A 22632-nucleotide genomic window follows, 5' to 3' on the forward strand; every position below is an offset into this window, starting at 1 on the left:
CTCGGTCAATGATGGATGCATGGAGGTAGGAGTTGACTCTAAAGGTGTGGGAGGTTAGCCACTTCAGACTATCTGGAAGACCCACCTGTCCGATGTAATGGTCAGTCAGTGGTGGAGGTTATGGCTGATCCTGTCTCCAACTGGACGCTCATGGTCCGAAAGGGAGAGACTAGGAATGTTTAGCGGATGGGGACGTGTGGCCACTGAGCGTTCCACGGTCTTAGCAGTAGCTAGTGAATTCTTTAAGCGCTCCAGCACTGTATCTGCCTCGTCCCCGAAGAGATGGATGCAATCAAAGGGCATGTCCTGAGCGAGGCTTAGACATCCCCCGAATAGCCAGATGTTCTCAGCCAGGTGTGCCATCTGACAGGCACAGTCTATTAAATCACTCTGCCCAGCGAGTCAGTCGTGTCAAGACCACAGCGAATGGCAAACTCTGCTGCATCTCTCCCATCTGATATTGCTTGAGAAAGGACGGCCGGGGCCTTTTTTGGGACCTGTGGCAGCACTTGCACAAGGCAGCACTTGCACAACCATTTCCCACAGAGTTGGGGGAATAACGGTCCATTAAGCATGCAGTATTCTCCGACCGCAATGCAAGGCTGGCCGTAGAAAAAACATGTCTTGCCTTAACTAGCCTCCCTCTTGGATTCCTATCTGGGAGAGCAGTAGGGAACAAGCTTTGGACTACCAAGCTCTTTCTGGGAGGGCTTCATTAAAAGGAGTAAAGGATCCAAGGAGGAAACACCTGGATTTAGCTCTTCTGTTAAGATGTTAGTCTTGACTGCCACTGTAAGAAGCGGTAGGCCAAGGACCTCAGCTGCCCTTCGCACCACCACAGCATAAGACGCTCCTTTCTCTGTAGCCGCAGTAGGAGAAAGAATGTCAGGATTTGGAGAAGTAGCCAATCCACTGGCCATACCCAATTCTTTATACCAGTCCATTACCTCATCAGACTGGTCTTCTAAAGGGTCCAGTGACCCCTCACAATCTTCTACAAGCCTTTCAGAATAAGATTCAATAAATTACCTATGACCTGTGGGTCCTGTCAGCACTGGATTCGGGATTGAGCGACGCAGTACAGACTCCGGGTCACCTGGGATCAGAATGGGGCTGATGGCACCAGTGAGCGGCATCGGGCCAGCTTCGGTCTCAATAGCACTATCAATACCAGTCCTGATCCATGGTGGTGGGGGGGGGGCGCCTGAGCCGCCGGCAGAGAACCCTAAGGAGCCCCCTCTGACCACGCAGAACCTGGAGGAGTTCGGCCAACCAAAAAGAAGTTGCAGAGCCTCATAAAATTCTCTGAGTAGGGTGGGAGTCATTCTCGCTCCAAGAAAATCGGGGAGGCGCGGAGCTGACCCGGGCGCAGTTTTTTAGGTCGAGCCTTTACCATTCCGCAGGAATGGGAAATGGGGAGAATTCAAGTCGGCTATTTTCTCGTCAAACCAAAGGGCTTTCAGCCCGCGGTTTTCATGCAGTGCCCGTCAACATGCACGCGCATCGCATGCAAGCCCAGCCCAGTCCTCCCCTCATTCACGCCCACCCACCAGGCTCTCCCGCCCCCATCAGGCTTCTCTCCCAATCCGCATGCAAGCCCAGCCCAGTCCTCCCCTCATTCACGCCCACCCACCAGGCTCTCCCGCCCCCATCAGGCTTCTCTCCCAATCCGCATGCAAGCCCAGCCCAGTCTTCCCCTCATTCACGCCCACCCACCAGGCTCTCCCGCCCCATCAGGCTTCTCTCCCAATCCGCCTGGCTCCCCTCGCGCATTCACGCCTCCCACCAGGCTTTCCCGCCCCCATCCGGCGTTTCATTTTTTTTTTGTTTGTTTCTGGTGCACGTCGCGTTTCTCCTGTCCGAGTGCTCGTTTTGGCTTCCCAGGTTGTTTACTGATATATTTGTCTCAACAAATCCCCTCCATTTTAACGGAAAGGTCTGGAATAGTTGTATGTCTGAAATATGCGGCTTTCGAGGGGAGGTTTATTCATGAGTTCTACAGTGTCTGGATGTTCAGACAACAGTTTTGGTGTTTGTTTATCCTGAGAAACCGCAGTGTATGCTGGTAACTTTTATATAACCTGGAGTTCACAGAGCGTAAAACGCTTGCGAGGTAATTGTTTTATTTCTGCCATTTACTTTAACAGTTGCATATACAAGTGTAAGACTCTAACGCCACCTGGAGCCGAAGTCAGAAAGAGAGAACTTTCTTTTCCGCCTTCATCCTTTATGTAGTCACATATTTAAAGCGGCAGTTCTTCGAAAATGATGCACTTTCTTGCCACCAGCACATCAAAGGGCTTCGCCCAGCGTGCGCTCAGCGGCTTCTCCTCCCCTAATTAATCATGGCCGGCCGGCCGTGCTTTCAGTTTCCCGGCCGCTCTTAACGCTTGTTTTTTTGTCCGGGACCCCTGCTGTTTCCGCCCTCTGACCACCGTCTGACAGAAGCACAGTATTTCCAATATAAATGCTGTGGTGCTGGACAACAGTTTGTTGTAATTTATACCTGTCCCGCTTCTTTTCATTAGAATTTTTTTTATTTACAGTCTCCTTCCTTCAGCACGTCGCAGTTTGTTTTCCTTGCACCGCCCCTTCTTACAGTCCCTTTAACCATTTTGGTACGGCAGCGATGGAGTTGCTCTGCCCCAACTAGCATGTTTTTGTTAAGCCTCCAAATGTGCAGCACAAACACGGCGTACAAAGAGATTAACGTGTTGCCTGGAGCACATTTCGGGAAGAACATTAAATGAAAGTTCAAACCCACTTTATGGTACCGTAACTTGCTTTCACTTGTTTTCTTTGTTTCCAGTGCTATTTTAGAGCTTTGTGCAAACTACACTTGCGGTTTTCACTCACACGTACTACCAGTATTTTGCTAGTAATAACTTTGAGGGAATAGCATATTTTTGTTTTCTAAATAGCATGCACCCTCAACCCCTCACTCACCCTCACTCACCCTCACTCATCCTCACTCACCCTCACTCATCCTCACTCATCCTCACTCATCCTCACTCATCCTCACTCATCCTCACTCATCCTCACTCATCCTCACTCACCCTCAACCCCTCACCCTCACCCACCCTAAACCCCTCACCCTAACTCACACTCACTCCTCACTCATCCTCACTCACCCTCAACGCCTCACCCTCACCCAAACTCACACTCACTCACCCTCACGCTCACTCACTCTCACTCACCCTCAACCCCTCAATCACCCTCAACACCTCACTCACCCTCAACACCTCACTCACCCTCAACACCTCACTCACCCTCAACACCTCACTCACCCTCAAACACCTCACTCACCCTCAACTCCACAGTCACCCTCACACGCACTCACCCTCAACTCCTCACCCTCACACTCACACACTCACACCCCCTCACTCACACTCACACACACTCAATGACAATAACTCACACTCAGACTCACACACCCTCACGCTCACACACCCTCACCATCACACCCCATCACCCTCACACCCCCTCACTCACACTCACACTCAATGACAATACCTCACACTCACCCTCACTCACCCTCAACGCCTCCACCTCAACTCCTCACCCGCACTCACCCTCAACACCTCAATCACCCTCAACACCTCACCCTCAACACCTCACCATCACTCACCCTCAACACCTCACTCACCCTCAACACCTCACTCACCCTCAACACCTCACTCACCCTCAACACCTCACTCACCCTCACTCTCACTCATCCTTACTCACCCTCAACACCTCACCCTCATCTACGCAACGCCACTCATCTACTAAAAGACACTCAACTACGCAACACCACTCAACTACGCAATGCCACTCAACTATGCAACGCCACTCAACTATGCAACGCCACTCAACTATGCAACGCCACTCAACTACGCAACGACACTCACACATGCAACACCACTCACACATGCAACGCCACTAAACAACGCAACACCACTCAACTACGCAACGACACTCAACTACGCAACGACACTCAACTACGCAACAACACTCACACATGCAACGCCACTCACACATGCAACACCACTCACACATGCAACGCCACTAAACAACGCAACACCACTCAACTACGCACACATGCAACGCCACTGCCACATGCAACGCCACTCACACATGCAACGCCACTCACACATGCAACGCCACTCACACAGGCAACGCCACTCACACAGGCAACACAAATCACACAGCCAACGCCTCACACACAGGCAACACCTCTCACACACGCAACGCCACTCACACACGCAACGCCACTCACACACGCAACGCCACTCACACACGCAACGCCACTCACACACGCAACGCCACTCACACACGCAATGCCACTCACACACGCAACGCCACTCACACACGCAACGCCACACACGCAACGCCACTCACACACGCAACGCCACTCACACACGCAACGCCACTCACACACGAACAACACTCACGTTGCCAATTGATCGTGCAGTACGACAGGTGGAACTATTACAATGGCAAATAACAATGCCTTTCACTGTTGTTATCATTTAGAATACATAAAGGGCTTTGTCATTTACACAACCAATAGCTCAAACTTTCCTACTGCGAGACCTATTGGCAACGCCAGTGCTTGTTTAGACCTGGTATTATACAATGGGGTAACCCAGTAACCCTCAGAGCCTGGGTGAGTATACAAAAAGCTACAATGGCTCTGTCGGGGAACAGCAATTGCTTTGTGTATCAAGAACAAATCAACAAAGTGCAAACACATATTTATGCTCAATCAATTTAAGGGAGAATAACTCAGAAGTGCCCAACAAAGCAGAAACTATTTGCAACACCCCTGTAAGAAAAAGAGAATACAAAGACATTTTGCAAACAAGTTTTTGTTATTGAATATTTACAACCAGAACATGGGTAGACATATTAGCAAGGCTGTCCAGGTGAAAACAAAGTAAGGTGGTGATAAGTGTATTTAAAGTGACATGGGTGCAAGTGCTAGTGACAAAGTGTATATACAATTAGTGAAATTATATACAATTATATAAGGATCTAAATGGGAGTCAGCTCAATTAGTGATTCTCTCTGGTTGTGGCTAAGATGCTTTCTGTCGAGCCCAGAGAGCATGCGGAGGCTGAACCACGGTATTAAGCATCGACGTTTCGACCGAAACGACGCATGAGTAGTGTGTCGCGGTGGGTTTTCTTCAGGACAGGTGGACAGCCCTGGGTCATGGATGGAGTCCCGCAGTGAGTGTGGGCTTCAGGAATGGTCTGCAGAGTCAGGATAAGACGCAAATTGGAGAGGGAGGAGAAAGGAATTCTCTCTGGGGTTCCTGTGGTTTGAGGGATTTCAGCCAAGTAATGTCAGTGGCAAGGGTTGTTAGTTCCAAATGTGGGAATGCCCTGCGGCTTTTTAGCAGAAGAAAAATTGTTCCAACACTAGTATGTGGAGGGGACTATTCCGAACAGGTTAATCTCCATACCAGGCAAACGTCTGTGGATATGGTTAGAGGCTCTTGAAAGCTGAGGCTCCTCAGTAAAGTTAGACGATGGATGGTGATAAGTCAAAGCACGCTTTGATTTCTTGTGCTTAGGTCTCTTACTCAAATGTCCCCATGATTTTGAAAGTGACTAAGAGGACTGAGACTCCTAGAGCTGCACATGGACAGTCGTTTTGATAGGGATTGTGACCTCCGAGGAGTCAAGTGACACGGTATTGCCTTCCCAGCAACAAGGAGCTTTAGGGACCACAACTTAAAACCTTTGTAACCTTTGCCTGGCAGTCGGAGCACAAATTAGAGTTGTGGTCGCATTTCAGATACCATAGGCAAACCAAATGCAAGTCCGTCAGAGACATGGTGTAGTGACAGAACCCTGAAGACTTCCTCGACATGACTTCCAATACACCAAAAGGGTCAGCAAAAAAACCTATCAAAGTGTTGCATGGTAGCTCTCTTCGCGGATCAGCACTTGACTGGTGCTGACTGGACAGAACTGAGGTCAGCGTGCCAAGGTGGCACCATAGATGACGTGGATGTCACTTCCATGCGCGGACGATGCCAACTATGTCACACGAGGCGCGCGACACCACCGACACCACCTACTGGCGCGCAGGGTTATTGTTCCCAGTAGAATCTTCTGGATCCAGTCTGATGCCTGGGAAATTCACAGCTAAGTAATCTGCGGCCAGATGTGTCTATCATATAAAGACCTCTTGTTCACCACTCCTCCTCATGACCCACACATCCACTTTACTACTCTTTTAGCCCTATGCCATCCTATCACCTTATACAGCACCCGAAAGGTATTGTGTTGTAATTGCATTTATATCGCGCTTACAACCCCTGATGAGGCGTCAAAGCACTTTTTCGGCGAGTAGCACGCTACTCCGGAACCCATAAAGAATTAAGTGGTGAATTAGTATAGCAAAAATATAAAAGTAATTTGAGTGATGGATATGTTAGTCAGTTATTTGGATTGAGAATTAGCCCCCATACCAAGTAGCTCACTGCTTTATAGTTAACCTATGCTATATAAATCCACTATGTGAAATAGATCCGTTCAGTAGGCATTCCATTTGGCAAAATGAACTCTGTAACAAATAGAGTGTTGTTCAATGCAAGCTCTCCAAACAGTTGATCTAGATTTCACTTCACCACTGGCCTTCAATAAGGAAATTGTTCAACATAGACTGTCTTAACCCTAAATATTTTTTCTGCAATGGAAAATAACCTAGGAGAACGCCTCTTTAGGTTATGACAAGACAACCACAGTATGGGTTATTCAGTCATTATGGTCTTATGCTAAAAGTTGTCTGACGGCTGACTAACCTTAATACTCTAAATTATGTATTTCTCAGCCTTTGATGCAGGTAACTGCATCAGGTAGGATTCTGTAAGTTTTAAAATCATGGGTTTGGAAAATATAGTGTACCATTCATACGAAGCTGTAAGTAGGACACTGGGAAATACACTGCAACAATTAAAAGATATTACAATAAAGAGGCAGGTTGGAGGGTATTTTTTTATGTTGATATTCACTGGCTCCCAACCTTTAAGTGGCTAAAAAGTCATATATGTGACTAGATGCAACAGACAAACCGCTGCCAAACATTAGTTTGAAGTGTGCAATGCTTTACAGGAATCAAACTGTTAAACAATGTGGATAAGGTACTTTGTACAAATTCCATTCATAATAAAGTACAAAATAATAAATTAGTTCACAATACATTATCGTAGGTCAGGTTTAGAATGAGTACCTTTAGGTGGCTTTTCTTGTTAGCAAAAAATACTTACTATTGTGAACTATTTATTTCTATTTTTCAGCACCTCAGCAAGAGACTTCAAAGAACACTTATCATAAGCAAACATATGTAATATCATTAACTAAGTCTGGAAATCTAGATGCCACTGCCAAACAACCTAAAACATGGCATTTCTACTGCAGGATGCTCGACACATTGGGTTTTGGCTCTGCCACTGCCCATGAAACATTGTTTAAACTCAGTTAACACGAAGGATGAGGGTGCATGGCATGGAGACATGGCCGCCAGAGCGTAGCTTCTCGAGCTCCGCCCCACGAGAATACTCCATTATTTGTGCTTCCTGTTGCCTGGTGAGTAAGCCTACTCACTGGATCGCCTATGCAGTGGGGGCCATGGAGGAGTTTATGTTTATCGTGGAGGATGGCAGGGGTGCCCGGAATTAGTATTGGAGTCCGGGATGTGGTCCACTGGAGATTAGTGGCGGGGACGACATGCAGTGCCCTAGAAACTGAGGGTACTCTAGACACAGGCGACTTGGGCAACAAGGAACCAGCTCCCGTGGTCTTTGGAGGGCTCGATTCGCTGTGGAGTTCAGCATGCGGGGAGACGCAATACTGATACGGTGCCTCAAGTGGGGTTGGTTGCATAGTCCCTGGTCAGGGAACGTAGCTGCCTTGTGCAGTGGAGGAGTGAGGACGTAGTGTGCACCCGCAGGTGGTGCCTGTCATTTTCTGCATATTCGCTGGCCTGGGGCTTGGTGAAGAGGAGGTCAGGGTTTGGAACTGTGCTGCCGCGCTGATGACGCAGTACCCCTCGGGGCTGGTGAGGAGGAGGGAACACTGCAGCAAAACTGCCTTGCACACAGCAACCGGAGGTGAGCCAGAGAGCCCCCGGGGATGGTGCAGCCTATTTCTGGAGCGGAGCTTAGGACTGTGATCGGCTGGGGTAGTAATTTACCAATATGAGAGTCTGCTGAGGAGTTTGGACGCCGGTGCCTCAGGCTAAGTTAGCTGTACTGTCCCCAGGCTGGGGAGCGTGGCTACCTCGCACAGAGGAGGTACGCACGGAAAGTGGCAGGAGGTCGCTTGCCATCACTGACGAGCCTGTGGCGAGACTATCTCTGAGAGACCGGGAGCGGACAGTTGGTGTCGGAGACGCCCGAGGCAATTGCGCAGTTTCCATTTCGGGAGCTGCAACTGGTTGGTACCTGAGGCAGTGTGGTGCAACGATGGGTGCTCGGGCGGATCCTAGTTCATTTGAATGGTGCTGAGGGGCGACTGTGGCCCGATGATTTGGATGACGGCTGCTGGCACCAGTGAACATATCAGTCGATATGTCGGTGGAGCGGTAACTTGATCTGCTATTGCCTGGGAGGTTGAAGGTCTCTCACCCTCCAGCAGGGAACACAAGGGCTTTGTTCTGCCGGGGGTTCATGGCGAGGCTGAGCAAGCCCCCATGGTTAGGACTGCGGCTACTCTGCCGCATGGCTGCACTGTCTTTGTATCAGGAGTCGCAACCGGCTTATATCCAGTGGCGGGGCTGGGGAGGCCACAACGACATGAATGAACCGGGACTGTGTTTTATGCGGCCAGTAACAGCTGCAGCAGGTGAGCACTACTGTAAGCAGTTGTTGCATTGGGGGTGCAGCTAGCTGCTGATGGTGGTGGGGGAGCCTATGTCGCTTATATGTGGTCTTCTGCATTACAGCCTCTAGCGGGTGGGACAATGCGACCCCCGCCCTGAGGACTGGCAGCCTAATGAATACACGAAGGTGTCATATATATGATAACTTTTCCCTGCCCATTAAGGTACATTGGCCACACTACCCGCAAAATGAAGGTTCGAATAAGCAAACATAAGAGCACCATCCGGTGTCATAAGCAGTCTTCTTGTCTGACCAACCACTTTCTGTCTATGAAACATCGGGCAGAAGATCTGAAGTGGGTGATTTTGGAACATCCATACATTCCATCGCACATTAGTGACATCTCAATGTTTCTATTTGTAAAAGAGCAGAAATGGATTTTCAGGCTTCAAAGTGATAGCAGGGGGTTGAATGATGCCATCCCGTGGGTGTCACTGTAGTAGGCAATAAACCCACATTATTGCCATTGGCTTCAGGATCAGTATCAATTCAAAAAGAAGGGATCCTAAGATTGAGAGGTGGAGTGAGATCTCGAGATAAGGGAGATGGTTCAACTTCCCTTGTCTGTTTCTGTTACAGAAACATCCTTATGTAAGATCATATATATATAAATACCCCTCAAGATATAATGTATTTCTTGTTTATTTAATTAACACTTTTCGCTCCACTAACACTTAGTGTAGCGACGTCTTCCCGTTTTTGGACCAATCTGCTAATATTGATTCTCTTGCATGTGTTTTGCAAAAATGAATTGCCTTTTTAGTTAAGGAGTGTATACCCGTGAGTGTTCTAATGAGAGAGCAGTGACTCTTCTTTTGGGCATGCGCGGTGATTGTTTGTGAACGGAGATCTTTTTCTAACAGTATCCTTCCTAAAATTAACAACGATGTATAGAGATAGGGATGTAATGACACAATTGCTCCCCCTTCTTTATATAATATATTATAAAAAATAAAGCGTATGCTTATGATGTGCGATTGGTGGGTGCTGTTACGATAAGCTATAATGCACCTTTTTAACAAGAGCACCGAATAAGGGTCTGTTACTACATAACGCCATACATTCCCTTCAGTCTTAATAGACTTTGTTACGAAGGTACAGTGCACTTCGTGTGCAGTTGTATGTATTGTCGGGCGGGATGCATTAGCGCATGCGTGAGAGAGTAGTGTTCATGCGCGTTTTGACTAGCGTTCCTCGCGCACGCTCGACTGACTAGCTACAAATCGGGTTGGCAATGCACAGGCGCAGAGTGGTATGGCTTCTAATTGGCCTGCTAACGGAGGCAATTAACCAATCAGCCCCATTATAAAAACGCGAGGGGATGTCCAGTCAGTACCTCCACTTCCTCTCGGATGCCAGAGAGAGGTACCGACGGACAGGTAAGGCTCTTATTTTTTGAGTTATTTTTTGAGCTATTGACACTCGGCTGAAGTGAGGCAGGTCTGAATGATCTGTTTTTGACTATGTAGTTGTTCGATGTATAACTTTCTTTTCCCATGTACTTAGTTAAGATCAGATGTGGGAGGAAAAGAAGACAGCATAGAGTATTGGTCTCTACTTTAATGATCATGCCACAAAATTCTTCTGGTATTTTTCCACAAGCATGAGTTCTTTGTTTCTCTCTTTTTTCTGGCACCTGAGTAGGGTAGGCCATGGGAAGACAGGATAGCGTCTATAACAAATTGTTAGGATTTATTTGTAAAGCAATTTGCCTGGGCATATGAGACAGTGCTTGTTAATTGTTAAATGTTTCTTACATATCAGAGCGGGGCCTCAAATTCCCGAGCGGTTGCCGGGTGAGGTGAGGTCGTTCTCCCACAAAAAGCTGGGTGAGTATTACTGAGAGGAATTTCCTTTCTGTGATAGAGCTATTATGCTCACGATTATGCAGAGTATATAATACTCATGCAGTTGTGTTGTCTGTACAGTTTTTTTGTAACCATGTGGATATATACATGTAAATATGTGTGTGTTTTTTGTGTATTTTTCTTCCAACAGGAGAAAGACAATTTACTTCTTCCAGTATACATTGGGGCTCCAATTTCCTGGTAGATATAAGTATTGTAAAGTATATTATTTAACTTTTACTTTGCACATTATCATTACACTAGATTTTCTTTTTCTTTCTTGCAGTAGCTTACCATCACTGGAGTCCTGAAGAAAGCCGGATAGAGTTTCCATTTAGGCTGAAACATGTTGACCGTCCTGTACAGCGCCATAGTGTAGTTATAGATTCAGACTACCTGGCGTGGTTTTAACTTTAACACTTGGACAATCCTCATTAAACATATTTTTTGTCTAAGTAGTTAATTTTAATTATCACTTTCACTTGAGCACTGCACTTCATTAGCATCACCCTTTTGAGTAACATTCTGGCTAGAGTTTCTTTTGATATCCACATCCGCACCGTCACTTGATGGTTTGGGCGGTGTTTGGATTGTTTACCAACTCCCACATGATGAGATTCCGCCAGAAGGGTGGGCTGATGGGAATTTCTCAGCCAGATGCAACTCATTTTTCTTTTGTATAATTCCTGCTGGTTCCTAGTTACTAGTACAGAAACACACACAGTGGACCGGGGCATCTCTGTTTGTATTTTGATACTGCAGGACCTACCTGCAGGGGTGTGGTGCTAGGGTGAGACAGCATGGTCTTCATACTGGGAGACGCTGTCGCCCTTGGACACTGTAAACGCTGCGATGCGCCCCTCGCGCGCACGGAGGACTTGAGCCCTGTGGGTCAGAAGGCTGAATCTAGGAAAGGAGGCTGCCTAAGGGAAATAATCAAGATGCTGGGGATCAGCTGGCGGCCCGATGGCTATCACCCTGTACAACTGAGGTGTTGTTGGGTAGGTGGGTGCAGCAACTGTTCTGCAGATTCCTGCAACCAGCTTTAATTTGGGCAATTATTCTGGCCTCTATAACTTGCCACTCCCTGACATGAGGAGGATCGCACTCGGAGATTGAGAGCCCTTGGGGGCCTAACACGAGAGAGGATCGAACACAGAGAGGTACCCAGCAAACGAAGATGGACCAATTCATGGGATCCCCAAGGCCCAACAGGAGCCGAAATACTTGCCACCATCGTGTCCTCAAGTGCGGCAGTCCAACCAAAGATAGAGACGGTCTTCCAGGCCATTAGCTTGCTTAGAGCAGATCCCCGCAAGGTGGAGGAGCGAACCTTAACCATGGAGCGTGAAGTCTCCCAACTTGAGGAGGGGGCCACCCTTTGTGCTGAATTTGGAGCGTAAACAAAAACAGACACACTGGAACTTATGGCAGAGAACGCAGAGGGCAATTCCCGCCGCTGTAATCTGCGCGGAGGGTTGGATCCCAGAACATTTCCCTGAAGGGGATTTTTTTTTTTTTTTTTTTTAAAGACGATTCCTTTGGCCCAGTTATCTCCGGTCTTTGTGGTGGAAAGGGCTCATCTCACCCTGCTGTGGAGACCGCCTGCTAGTGTACCCCTGCACTACGATAGAGAAAATACTTAATTACAGAGAACCTATACTACAGGCGGTCACACAGTCAGGAGACCCACAGTTCGAGAACCATGTGATCCAGAATTTCCCAAATTATGCAAGACAGGTTCAGCAGCTTTGGCTTAAGCACAAATTGAGAGCTATGGGACTGCAATATATGCTCTTATACCCAGAAAAATTAAAGGCGATTCATGCATTCCGGTCACACTTCGTTACCACCCCTGAAGTGGTGTGGGATTGGCTGGAGGTCTGTGGCAATGGTCGGATTCCAGCGACTACCACGCCCTGTGATTCCAAACAACGGGTGAGGAGCTCCCACCACTCGCCGCCGACAACGGGGAGAAAGCGACAAGATGATGAATCTTCTACATCCTCTTCTCTGGTGGTAGTCCGACTTGGAGCAACGAAAGTCACAGAGGGAGACGGCGAAAGCCTTGGTAGAGGTAGTGACGGTCTCCAATTCAGACGACAGTATCAGGGATGTGGTTCAAGAGACCTCGGAGATGGGGTAGAACTGATTTGATGCCTGGCTTTCCTGACCGCTGGATATAGGTGCTGTTCACTAGAGTTATGGTCTCCCCCTGTGGGCGACTGTCGGAGGCCTTCATGGAGACATGAGCGATGCTTGAGCCTCATTGTGGTAGATGGCACACTCTATATGTATATGACTGAATGACCAAGTGGCCTGTGCTGCATATCACAGATAGGGCCACGCCCCACCCTATTTTTTTTGCTCCTGTGGCTGTTATTGAGAGTTTTTTCTGTTAGTTTGGTTAGTGGAGAGTCTGCAGGATTAGAAGTGTCTGGTGACACGCGGTGTTATGTATGATTTGTGAGAGAGCATGAGAAATAGTAAAGTGGCGAGAGTGGTTGCATGGGGCTTGGTTGTAACCAGAGTCAGCGACTGCGGTTGAGACACTGGGTGCAGCTGCTCCCCCATGGCATTGCTAATTTTGAGAGCTGACTGTGACAGAGGTTCTATCGGGTGGGGTACAATGGGACTATGTTACTTGGAGTGACGTGTGTTGTTAGGCTGTGTTTACCCAGTGGGAAAGTTATGATGTTTGGGATTAGTTTTGTTTTGCAGCAGCGGTGTGGTGGGTGGGTAAAGAATGGGGGTGAGGGGTAGTTGAGCATATGTGATTATGGCTGCCCGCTTTAAGGTGGTGAGATGGAACGTGAGGGGGCTCAACTCCTATGTTAAGAGGTATGGGATCCAGACCTATCTCTGGCGGCAGGGAACATAGATCGGACTGCTGCAGGAGACACATCTGATGGATGTTCTCAATCTAAATGTTTTTGAGGATATTGCACATGGGTAGAGATATACTGATGTTTAAGAATTTTAATAAAATACCAATTATGGAGTCTCTAGAAAATTTGAGTTGGAAAATTGGCATGCTGAGTCTTGTACATTTGACAAGATATGGGACTGCCCTTCAAATCAAGGTGTTTATTTCTTTAGCCTTGGATACCCTTTTTATGAAAAATGTGTTCCTGGCTGATATCCACATAGGGATTCAATGAAAGACCATTTATCAAAGATTGGGGGAAAAAAACGAAGAGACACAGATTTAAAATCACCAAAACTGTAACACTTGCCACAGCCCTCTGTAGTGACTACTGACAGTTACCAGATATCTAACCAGCCTTCTGCCGTACAACAGAAGCACAGATATGTAAAGTTCACGATTAACTTCAATGCTTAGTTTTAGATTGAGAGATTACGTGGAGACATTGCTCTCCAAGTTTCAACGTGCTGTTCTAGAGATTTTATCAGACCTCTTTAGTATACAAATGTTTTCCTAAAGTTATTATTAGTCGTTGAAAAATCAACTAACAGGAAAATCAGATTCTCATTAGGTTAAAAAAGACTCACAAAGTTATGAAACATATGTGCACTCTACAATTTTCCATCCAGGATATAATATTTAAAAATAGCAAACTGGTAGGCTGCTATCATTTTACAGGCCTTCGGATCATTACTATAGCAACCAGCTTGTTGATGAATATCACAGAAAGAACACCAGCCATGCACAAAGTGAAAGTCCACAAACTAAAAACAAAACCCAATAATGTCCTGACTTTCATTATAGTGCTTCATTAATTCTAAGTTGAAGTAATTAAGTAGAAGAAAAGTTCACATTAATGTTCCAGTGCAAACTCTGCTTATAAAAAACACTTATAAAGAGTCACTGCATTGAAGAAGGGCCAATTGTGTGTTGTTTCAGAGTGAAATATTCAATTTTGTGCTGTAGCAGTAATGTTTGCACTGCCAACTACAAACATACTCTCGCAAGGAGGACGTTGGGACTCAGAAAAAGGGCACTTGAAGGTTCTGTGGGACATATGATTGGTGTATTGTAACTGCCCTCGGTGATAGCGTGCCATACCCCTGGGTACCATAGGCCCTCCGATAGCATGGGTGCGATGCATTGCCGATATGTTTACGTATTCAGTAGGTTAATCAGGGTTAGCTGGGGTGGGGGGTGGGCTAGGTATAGGCGGGAGGCTCCCCTAGTGGAGGGCGGGTGGTTGGGAGTTAACAGTTTGGGGCTGGTCACCTGCTTTCCATGAGGGGGTAGGTAGGAGTGGCGACTCCCTAGTTATGGGGCATGTTCAGGGGCTCCATTGGAGGGGGTGGCTTGCGGCTCCCCGTTGGGGGCCAGGCCGCAATCCGGCCGCAACAGGTGCTTCCACGTTGGGAGGTGCAGGGTGGAGCGTGGCGGGGGGGGGGCGGGGGGGGGCTGCGTTGGGGTGGGGGGTGGTCTTGGTTGCGCTCATGTTGCTGTGGTCCTCACACTGGGGGAGGTTTGTATGCTGGACCGTCGGGGCCGCCGCGGCCTATACACTGCCTATTTACAATGTCGACTGCTCAGAATGGGGGGCGGATAGCTCCGGGCACATTGCGCCTCATGAGTTGGAATGTGAGGGGGGTGTTAGACAAAGTCAAGCGGGGGGCAGTTCTTCGCTATGCCAAGCGGGCCGGGGTTGATGCTCTGCTACTTCAGGAAACCTACCTATTGGGTACAAAGGCGCTGTGCTTACAAAGATTTGGGTACACACATGCTTACCACGCAGGGTTCACGAGGGGCTCCCGGGGGTTGCAGTCCTCATTCATCGCAGAGAAGCCTTTTTATATGAACGGAGCTGGTCCGATCCCCAGGGTAGGTACATATTTGTTCAGGGTAGGGTTGGGAGCGACAGGGTGACACTTGGTAGCATATATGCCCCGCCGCTGCTGCAGTGGTCCCTGGCTGAAAAGGTCATGTCCCTTTGGAGTGAGGTGCCGGACACCCTTGCTATGGTTGGGGGGGATTGGAACTATGTGATGGATATCCATATGGACCGGTGGGGGAGAGGGGTGACTGATATTGGCATAGACTTGGGGGGACCCCCCACCAAGCTATGAGCCCTTGCCACGGGCCTGGTCGCTTGGAGGTATGGGCATGGCGCGCGCCGAGAATATACCTTCTTTTCCTCTGTACATGGCTCGTTTTCTCGGTTGGACTATCTATTTGTTCCCAGAGGGCTGGCCCAGAGAATAGTGCCCTCAGACATTCTGCCGAGGGCCCTGTCCGATCACTCACCAGCGGCTCTTACCTTTTGTGTGGGCCCGCCTAGGCACCCTTTCCGATGGCGCATGTCTGGCTGGCACCTGTTACAGAGCGACTACAGACAACATATGACGCAGGAAATAGATCTGTACTTAACGGCTAACTGCGACTCAGTTGACTCCCCGACGACCCTTTGGGAAGCCATGAAACCTACCTTACGGGGGCGGACATCTCCTGGTGTGCGGCGGCCCGGGCGGAGAGGCGGTGGGAGCTGGTGCAGCTGGAGGCGGAGTTGGTAGTCCTGGAACGTCGGAGCAGGGAGGAAGGTGGTCGGTCTATAGGACGGCAATTAGTCCTGGCTCAGCAGCAGTATGCGGCGGTTCTACTTGACGAGGCGAAACAGGCCTGGTTGGCGACCCGTAGCAGGGTATACCAGTGGGGGGACAAATCCTGTAGGATGCTTCACCGCCTGTGTCAGGGTATTTTCCACACCCAATCGTTGCCCCAATTGATGAACTCGGCAGGAACACCGATTTCTGAGTCGTCGGCTATCGCGGAGAGTTTTGCTACATATTACGAGGGGCTGTATGCGCCTCGGGAATGCTTGTTGGCCGATGTGGTTCAGCGGTTCATAGATAACCTTCCCCCGCGGTCGGTCCCTGACGAGGCGCGGGCCCTATCGGACAAGCCGCTCACCGATGAAGAGTTGGGCACGGCCCTGGGTGAACTCAACCCCGGGAAGGCGCCAAGCCCGAACGGTTTCCCCTGTGAATTCTTTAAGCGATTCCACGTGCAGCTGGGCCCCCGGCTGCGCCCGGTTATTGAGGAGGCGCGAGAGAGTGGGGTGCTCCCACCGGACTGGCGGCATGTGGAGGTAGTAGTCTTCCTGAAGCCGGGCCGACCCCCGGAGAGTCACGCGTCCTACCGCCCCATATCGCTACTTAATACGGAGGCCAAGGTGCTGGCCAAGGCCTTGGCTAACCGGCTGAAGCTTTACATTACGGACTTGGTACACCCGGACCAGGCGGGCTTCATGCCCCGGAGGGCGACCCAGCACAATATCAGGCGGGCCCAGTTGGCGATCTCTGCCTGGAGGAGCTTAGGTGAGCCGGCCGCACTATTGTTAGCGGATATGGACCGAGCCTTCGACTCCTTGAGTTGGACATACTTAGTTGCCTTGTTACAACGCCTTAACTTGGGTCCTCGCTTTCTGAGCTATGTACAGCTGTTATACACTAGTCCCACTGCGTCCGTGCGTGTCGGGGGGGGGGAGGGGGTGGTGACTTCCCGGCACTTTCCGGTTCTGAGGGGAACACGACAGGGGTGCCCCCTCTCCCCGTATCTGTTTGCACTGGCTATGGAGCCCTTGGCCGCGTGGGTGCATATTGACGCCCAGCTCAGGGGCTTTCGCGCTATACACAGATAATGTGCTGTTCTTCCTCAAGGACCTGGATCGGTCTGGGCCGCGGCTGCTGCGTATCCTGCAGATTTTCGGGGAATCCTCTGGTCTGTATGTGAACCCTAGTAAGGTCCACCCTATGGGTGCTGGGTGACGGACAGAGGGCTGGCGTATGGGCGGCGGATCTACAATTGGCCACAGGAGGGATGAAGTACCTGGGAGTCTATCTGTCTGAAAGCGCGAGAGTCTCCAGAGCTCGCAACCTTGACCCGGTCTAGGATCGCACGCGGGCTGATCTGAAGGTGTGGTCTCGTATGCCCATGTCTATTTATGGGAGATCGGCCATACTTAAAATGGTGGCACTCCCGCGGCTTATATACCAGCTGCAGAATCATCCATATCCCATCCCGCCCCACTGGTTTCAGCAGGTTAACTCTGCACTGGGTGGGTTTCTGTGGGAGGGGGGGGGGGGGGGGGGGGGCCGTGAGGGTGGCACTCCGGACATGCTAATTGTCCATGTATGCAGGTGGTCTTGCCACGTCCGATATCCTGTCGTTCTACCCGGCTGCGCACCTGTTGGTCCTCAATGATTGGTGGTATGGCGACAGGGGTGATCCAGCCTACGCGGTGGAGCGTCACCTGATGGGCTCGTCATCTGCCCACACGCTGCTTTACTCAGCACGGCTCCGGCGGGGCCTTCCCTCAGCCACGCAGGTGGTCTTCTCTATCTGGCGGCAGGCGCTACGTAGGATGAAGTGGTGGAATGTCCTCACCCGGGAGACCCCGCTTTGGCGCAACGGCCGCTTGCCCCGCTTAGAGATCCTTGAAGGCTTTGGTGGCTGGGATGCTATCGGTATCTCCCCCTTGGGGGATGTCATGTCCGGCGGTACCTTGAAGTTCTTTCGGGACCTACAGACCGAATTCGAGATGCCCCGTTCTCAATTCTATCGATTTCTCCAGTTCCGACATGCTTTGACGCCGTACTTGACGGACGTGGGCTCGCTCCCGGACTTTAGCCCACTAGAGGTTCAACTGTTCATGGGGGAACTCCCAGATAAAAAACTGTCCCGGGTATACCAGTCCCTGGTGCGACACTGCTCCCCTAATCTGCAGAAGCTGCGGGCGGCGTGGGTGGGGGATGTGGGGGAGTCAGAGGAGGAGGACTGGATGGAGGCCCTGGCGAGTCCTAGGGGGGCGGCAATTTCCACACGAATTAGACTCATACAATTCAAATACCTCCACCGCACATACTTTACTAGGGAGCGGCTATGGAAGGCAGGCATGAGACGTTTTCCAGACTGCCTGCGCTGTGGGTCTGAGGTGGGCACACTTTTACACACACGTGGGGTTGTTCCGGTTTGCATAGGTTCTGGACTGGGGTCTTCCGCTGTCTCTCAGACGTGTTGGCGTGGGAGCTGCCCAGGGATCCGAGATTGGCGCTACTGAAGGTTATGGAAGGGGTAGGGGGAAATCGCTACAAACGTCACTTGCTGCTGTCTGGCCTCGCACTGGCCAAGCGTGATATCGCTCGGGCCTGGAAGGCTCTATTGGCCCGGCCATGGCTGCTTGGAAGAACGGCATGGACTTTTCTATAGGACTGGAGCAGCCCATATTCCTGGCCAGGGGGTGCCCCCGAAAGCATTTTCAAATCTGGAAACAATGGCTGACTATAGGGGGCTGGATTTGGACCCTCCTCCGGAGAGTGATCTTCCTCCAGCACTTTCACTGTAGGGGGTGGTCGGAATGTGTTGTGGGCGCCTGGATGGAACTGGTGTGCAATCATTGTATGTGTTACTGCATTAAAGTGGACTGGGGTACGGCAGCAGCGCAACCAGGGGGTGGTGGGGGGGGAGGGGGATAGGGGTGGGGTGGGTGTTTCTTTCACGTTCTTTAAAAGACCAAATGGTCTGTCTATGCTATATTCGTCTTGTTGATGTATGCATCAGACTCCGGTGCTCGGGGCTGTGCATCTTTGTTGGTGCAGACTAATAAACATTATGTTTTAAAAAAAAACATACTCTTGCACGGCCCATTTCAACTTATACACGGTCCAGGATATTTCACTTCAAAGTATTCAATAAACTGGACCTCTAATTAGCAGTATAATATATTAGAGCCTGCAGTTATTAAGTATTGTCGAGAGATTTCTTTCACCGAGGTTCCATATAGCTCAGGTTGGGGCTTTCAGGTGCGTTTCGGAACCAAGCGAAAAACATCTTTTAACGTAAGTATGAAACAATCGATATTTACAGTAGCCATTTTACCCAGGAGAGGCCACTTACTGCTGCACCTCCAACAATTCTAAGGTGGTCTCTCCATTCAAATCCTATTTTGCGAACAGTATTTTTTGCTTATGCACAGAAACCTTCTGCAGGAGCAGATTTACTCACACAGAAAATGCCCCACAACCCTTCTGCAGGAGCAGATTTACTCACACAGAAAATACCCCAAATTCAGCATTGTTGCAGTGAAGAGTTCCACAATTGTAGTGCGCATATACCTTAGACTTAAAAGTGTTGAAAAGAAAAAAAAACTGGCAATTCAAGAATATTCTAAATGTTAACAGCACTAGCATAGACTTTCGGTCTCAATGACTAAAAAGCAGACAAAAGGCATTTGTACCCTTACCCCTTGTGTGCCTTGAAAACGGATCGATGGCTTTGGAGCAAGCGGAGCCTAAAACAGAAAAAAAGAATAAGCAGATGTTTACACAGTTCTAAATTAATATTCACAAATCAAGATTCAATTAGACATTTGAAAACATATTTTTGATTAAGACAGTGTGGAATCATAAAGTCACTGCCTCGGTTGGGAGAAATGTTCTAATAAAGTAAGAAAGAATACAAGGACAGGATAAGCAAATTCTAAAAGAGGCTAACTATCACATTCCCATCTCTTCTAATAGCGTGTTTTCCACTCTCTTCTTGTCACTTTTCCATTAGGATCTTCATACCCGTTTAACCAATGCCCAGTCTTTTCCTTTTTGACCTCTGTGGACTCGGACTTAACCAGTCCCAGAAACCAGGGACTACAACCTAAGCACTCTCTATAAATTAAATCTCAAAACAATGCACAAAAATACAGAAACAAATTAAGAAATATTTAATTTACAAACAAAAAATCAAAATCACATTTACATGCAAAGGATGAAGCTTTTAAAAATGTACTTTTATTTGTAAAAGTTGCAGAAATGTCTCACTGTTTTGTTCCTAATGTATGAGCTCTTGGTCCGTGCATCTAGTGCTTCAATGAAGGCACTACGTCACCCATCATAGATTCAGTTTGCTTTATTTGAACTGCTTCACGCAATCCAGCTAAGGAGAGCAACATGATTTTTTGCCACTGAGATCAAATTTGCGGGGCATTTAAAAGAAACATTTTTACATTATGTAATTTTTTTTATTATTAATCACGTAATATGTTTAAGTATTACAAACAGCTGGGGACCTTAAGTAGGCGTCACAGACCCAAGCAAGGTGACACAAATCCCAAGTTTAAAACCATTGCTCTAGACTAGAGGCTTCATCCATTTCAGGACAGCGCAGACTTTCTAAGTAACACACGTTTGGGTTGAAGTGGGAAGGACTAGAGAATCTTACTTTTAATTTGATTCCTTTGTTTATTACTAGTCCAAAGAAGGATTAGGTACTTCTGCCAGGACAAATTTTTATTTATTAGAGATTTTTGTATAGCGCGAACAAGACCCTTCGGTATCAGAGCACTTTACATTGCATGAGGTAGCATAGACATAATCCGGTATAGTAATAAACATACAGTTTTGTAAAATAAAACCATACCTGGTTAAATAGCGAAGTTAAGTACAATTTGCATGAGGTAGCATAGACAAAGTCATGTATAGTAATACACAGATACAGTTTTGTAAAATATAACTATACCTGGTTAAATAGCGAAGTTAAGTACAAATCGATATCAACTACAAGGGTTACCATAGTAGAACATGGGGCTTAAAAGATTGGTATCGTCTATTGGAGGTATTTACCCATTAGGAATATTTTCAATTCCCTCTTGAATGACGCTGTGGTTGTTATTTTTCTAATGTTTGGTGGAAGAGAGTTCCAGATTCTGGGCGCTGCTCCTGAGAAAGCTCTATCGTAGGTTTTCTTCTTCCGGAAGATGGGCGGTCTCAGCAGTAACTCCTTGGCACTCCTAGTTGGTCTGTTTCCTCCAGATAGTTCAATCTTTTGGGCAAGGTACCTTGGAGTATTGTAGTGGACTGCTTTATGAGTGATACATGCCATTTTTAGTTGAATTCTGGCTTCGTACGGTAACCAGTTTAATGCTTTCAAGTGTGGAGAGATATTGTCGAATTTTCTCGATCCGGTGAACATTCTTGCAGCTGAGCTGAGGCATGCTTTTAGTGGGGCTGTGGAGATTTCGGGTAGTCCTGCTAAAGTAGTGCAGCCAAATTCAATCCTCGAGATTACCAATGATTGGACTGCTAGTTTAAGATCCGCCTGAGAGATGGAAGGTTTCATTTTTCTAATGTAGCTCAATTGAAAACGGGCACTTTTGGCCATTGCTTTGATATGAGCTTTCATATCGAGGTTCTCATCAAGTATGATTCCTAGTGATTTTGCCGAATCAACTAAGGAAGGGGTGCAGTTAAGCGCCGTGATCATTTTGGACCATTCCTTGGACTCTGAGTGGTTCTTCGGTGGTGAGATTAGTAGGAATTCCGTTTGCTGGGTGTTTAGCTTCAGATGATTGCTTGTTAACCATTCTAATGTTGTATGTAGAGCCTCGTTCATTAGCTTGATGTCTTCCAGAGATGCGATTTTAATGTATAACTGTGTGTCACCCGCGTACATAGGAAAAGCTATTTTAGAATTTCGAAGAATTTCCGTAAGCGGTTCGACATACAGGTTAAACAATGAAGGAGATGGAGGAGGAGCTACGCAGGCGTCTAAGATGGTCGCGTAAGCAGAGGGCTCCCGGGACCCGCGCCGCCCTCTCGCGACTATCCTCAAAATATCCTGATTATTATTATGGGCTTTTGAAGACCTACTCTTGCTGACTCTACTATCCTTTCAAAAATTGAATTTAGACGTCGGGAGCCGATTTCATGCCTACTTCATCTTTCTGGCCCACCCCGATCGGGACCGGGGACTCTGCTCCTTCGGTGTGCCGAGGAGTAAGTCAACAACAACGGCCTGAGGGACATCTCCCCAGTCGGCCTCATTGTCACTTTCAGTTTCGATTTCTCCTCGGCCCCTTGATTGACTATTCTACGAGCGGATCTGCTCCCAAGTCAGTGCAGCTCCGACCCGCTGTGTTGTCCTGCCACATCTCTCTACCCTTG

At 48.4% G+C, this 22632-nt stretch overlaps 1 protein-coding gene across 2 annotated transcripts in view; it reads right to left on the minus strand.

Annotated features, from left to right (window-relative positions):
* The window catches only part of ELL (elongation factor for RNA polymerase II), a 237924-nt gene that overhangs the window by 123544 nt on the left and 91748 nt on the right, over positions 1-22632 (minus strand). For both annotated transcript variants that reach the window (XR_015302609.1, XM_086947018.1), the window contains exon 2: positions 19941-19988. Coding sequence is in view for 1 of the 2 variants with exons in the window: in XM_086947018.1 (XP_086803144.1) it covers positions 19941-19988 (48 nt within the window). In the remaining variant the exon portion in view is untranslated. The remainder of the gene's footprint in view (positions 1-19940; positions 19989-22632) is intronic.

The sequence above is a fragment of the Lissotriton vulgaris genome, chromosome 12 (assembly GCF_964263255.1).
Source record: "Lissotriton vulgaris chromosome 12, aLisVul1.2, whole genome shotgun sequence".
NCBI classification, from domain to species: domain Eukaryota; kingdom Metazoa; phylum Chordata; class Amphibia; order Caudata; family Salamandridae; genus Lissotriton; species Lissotriton vulgaris.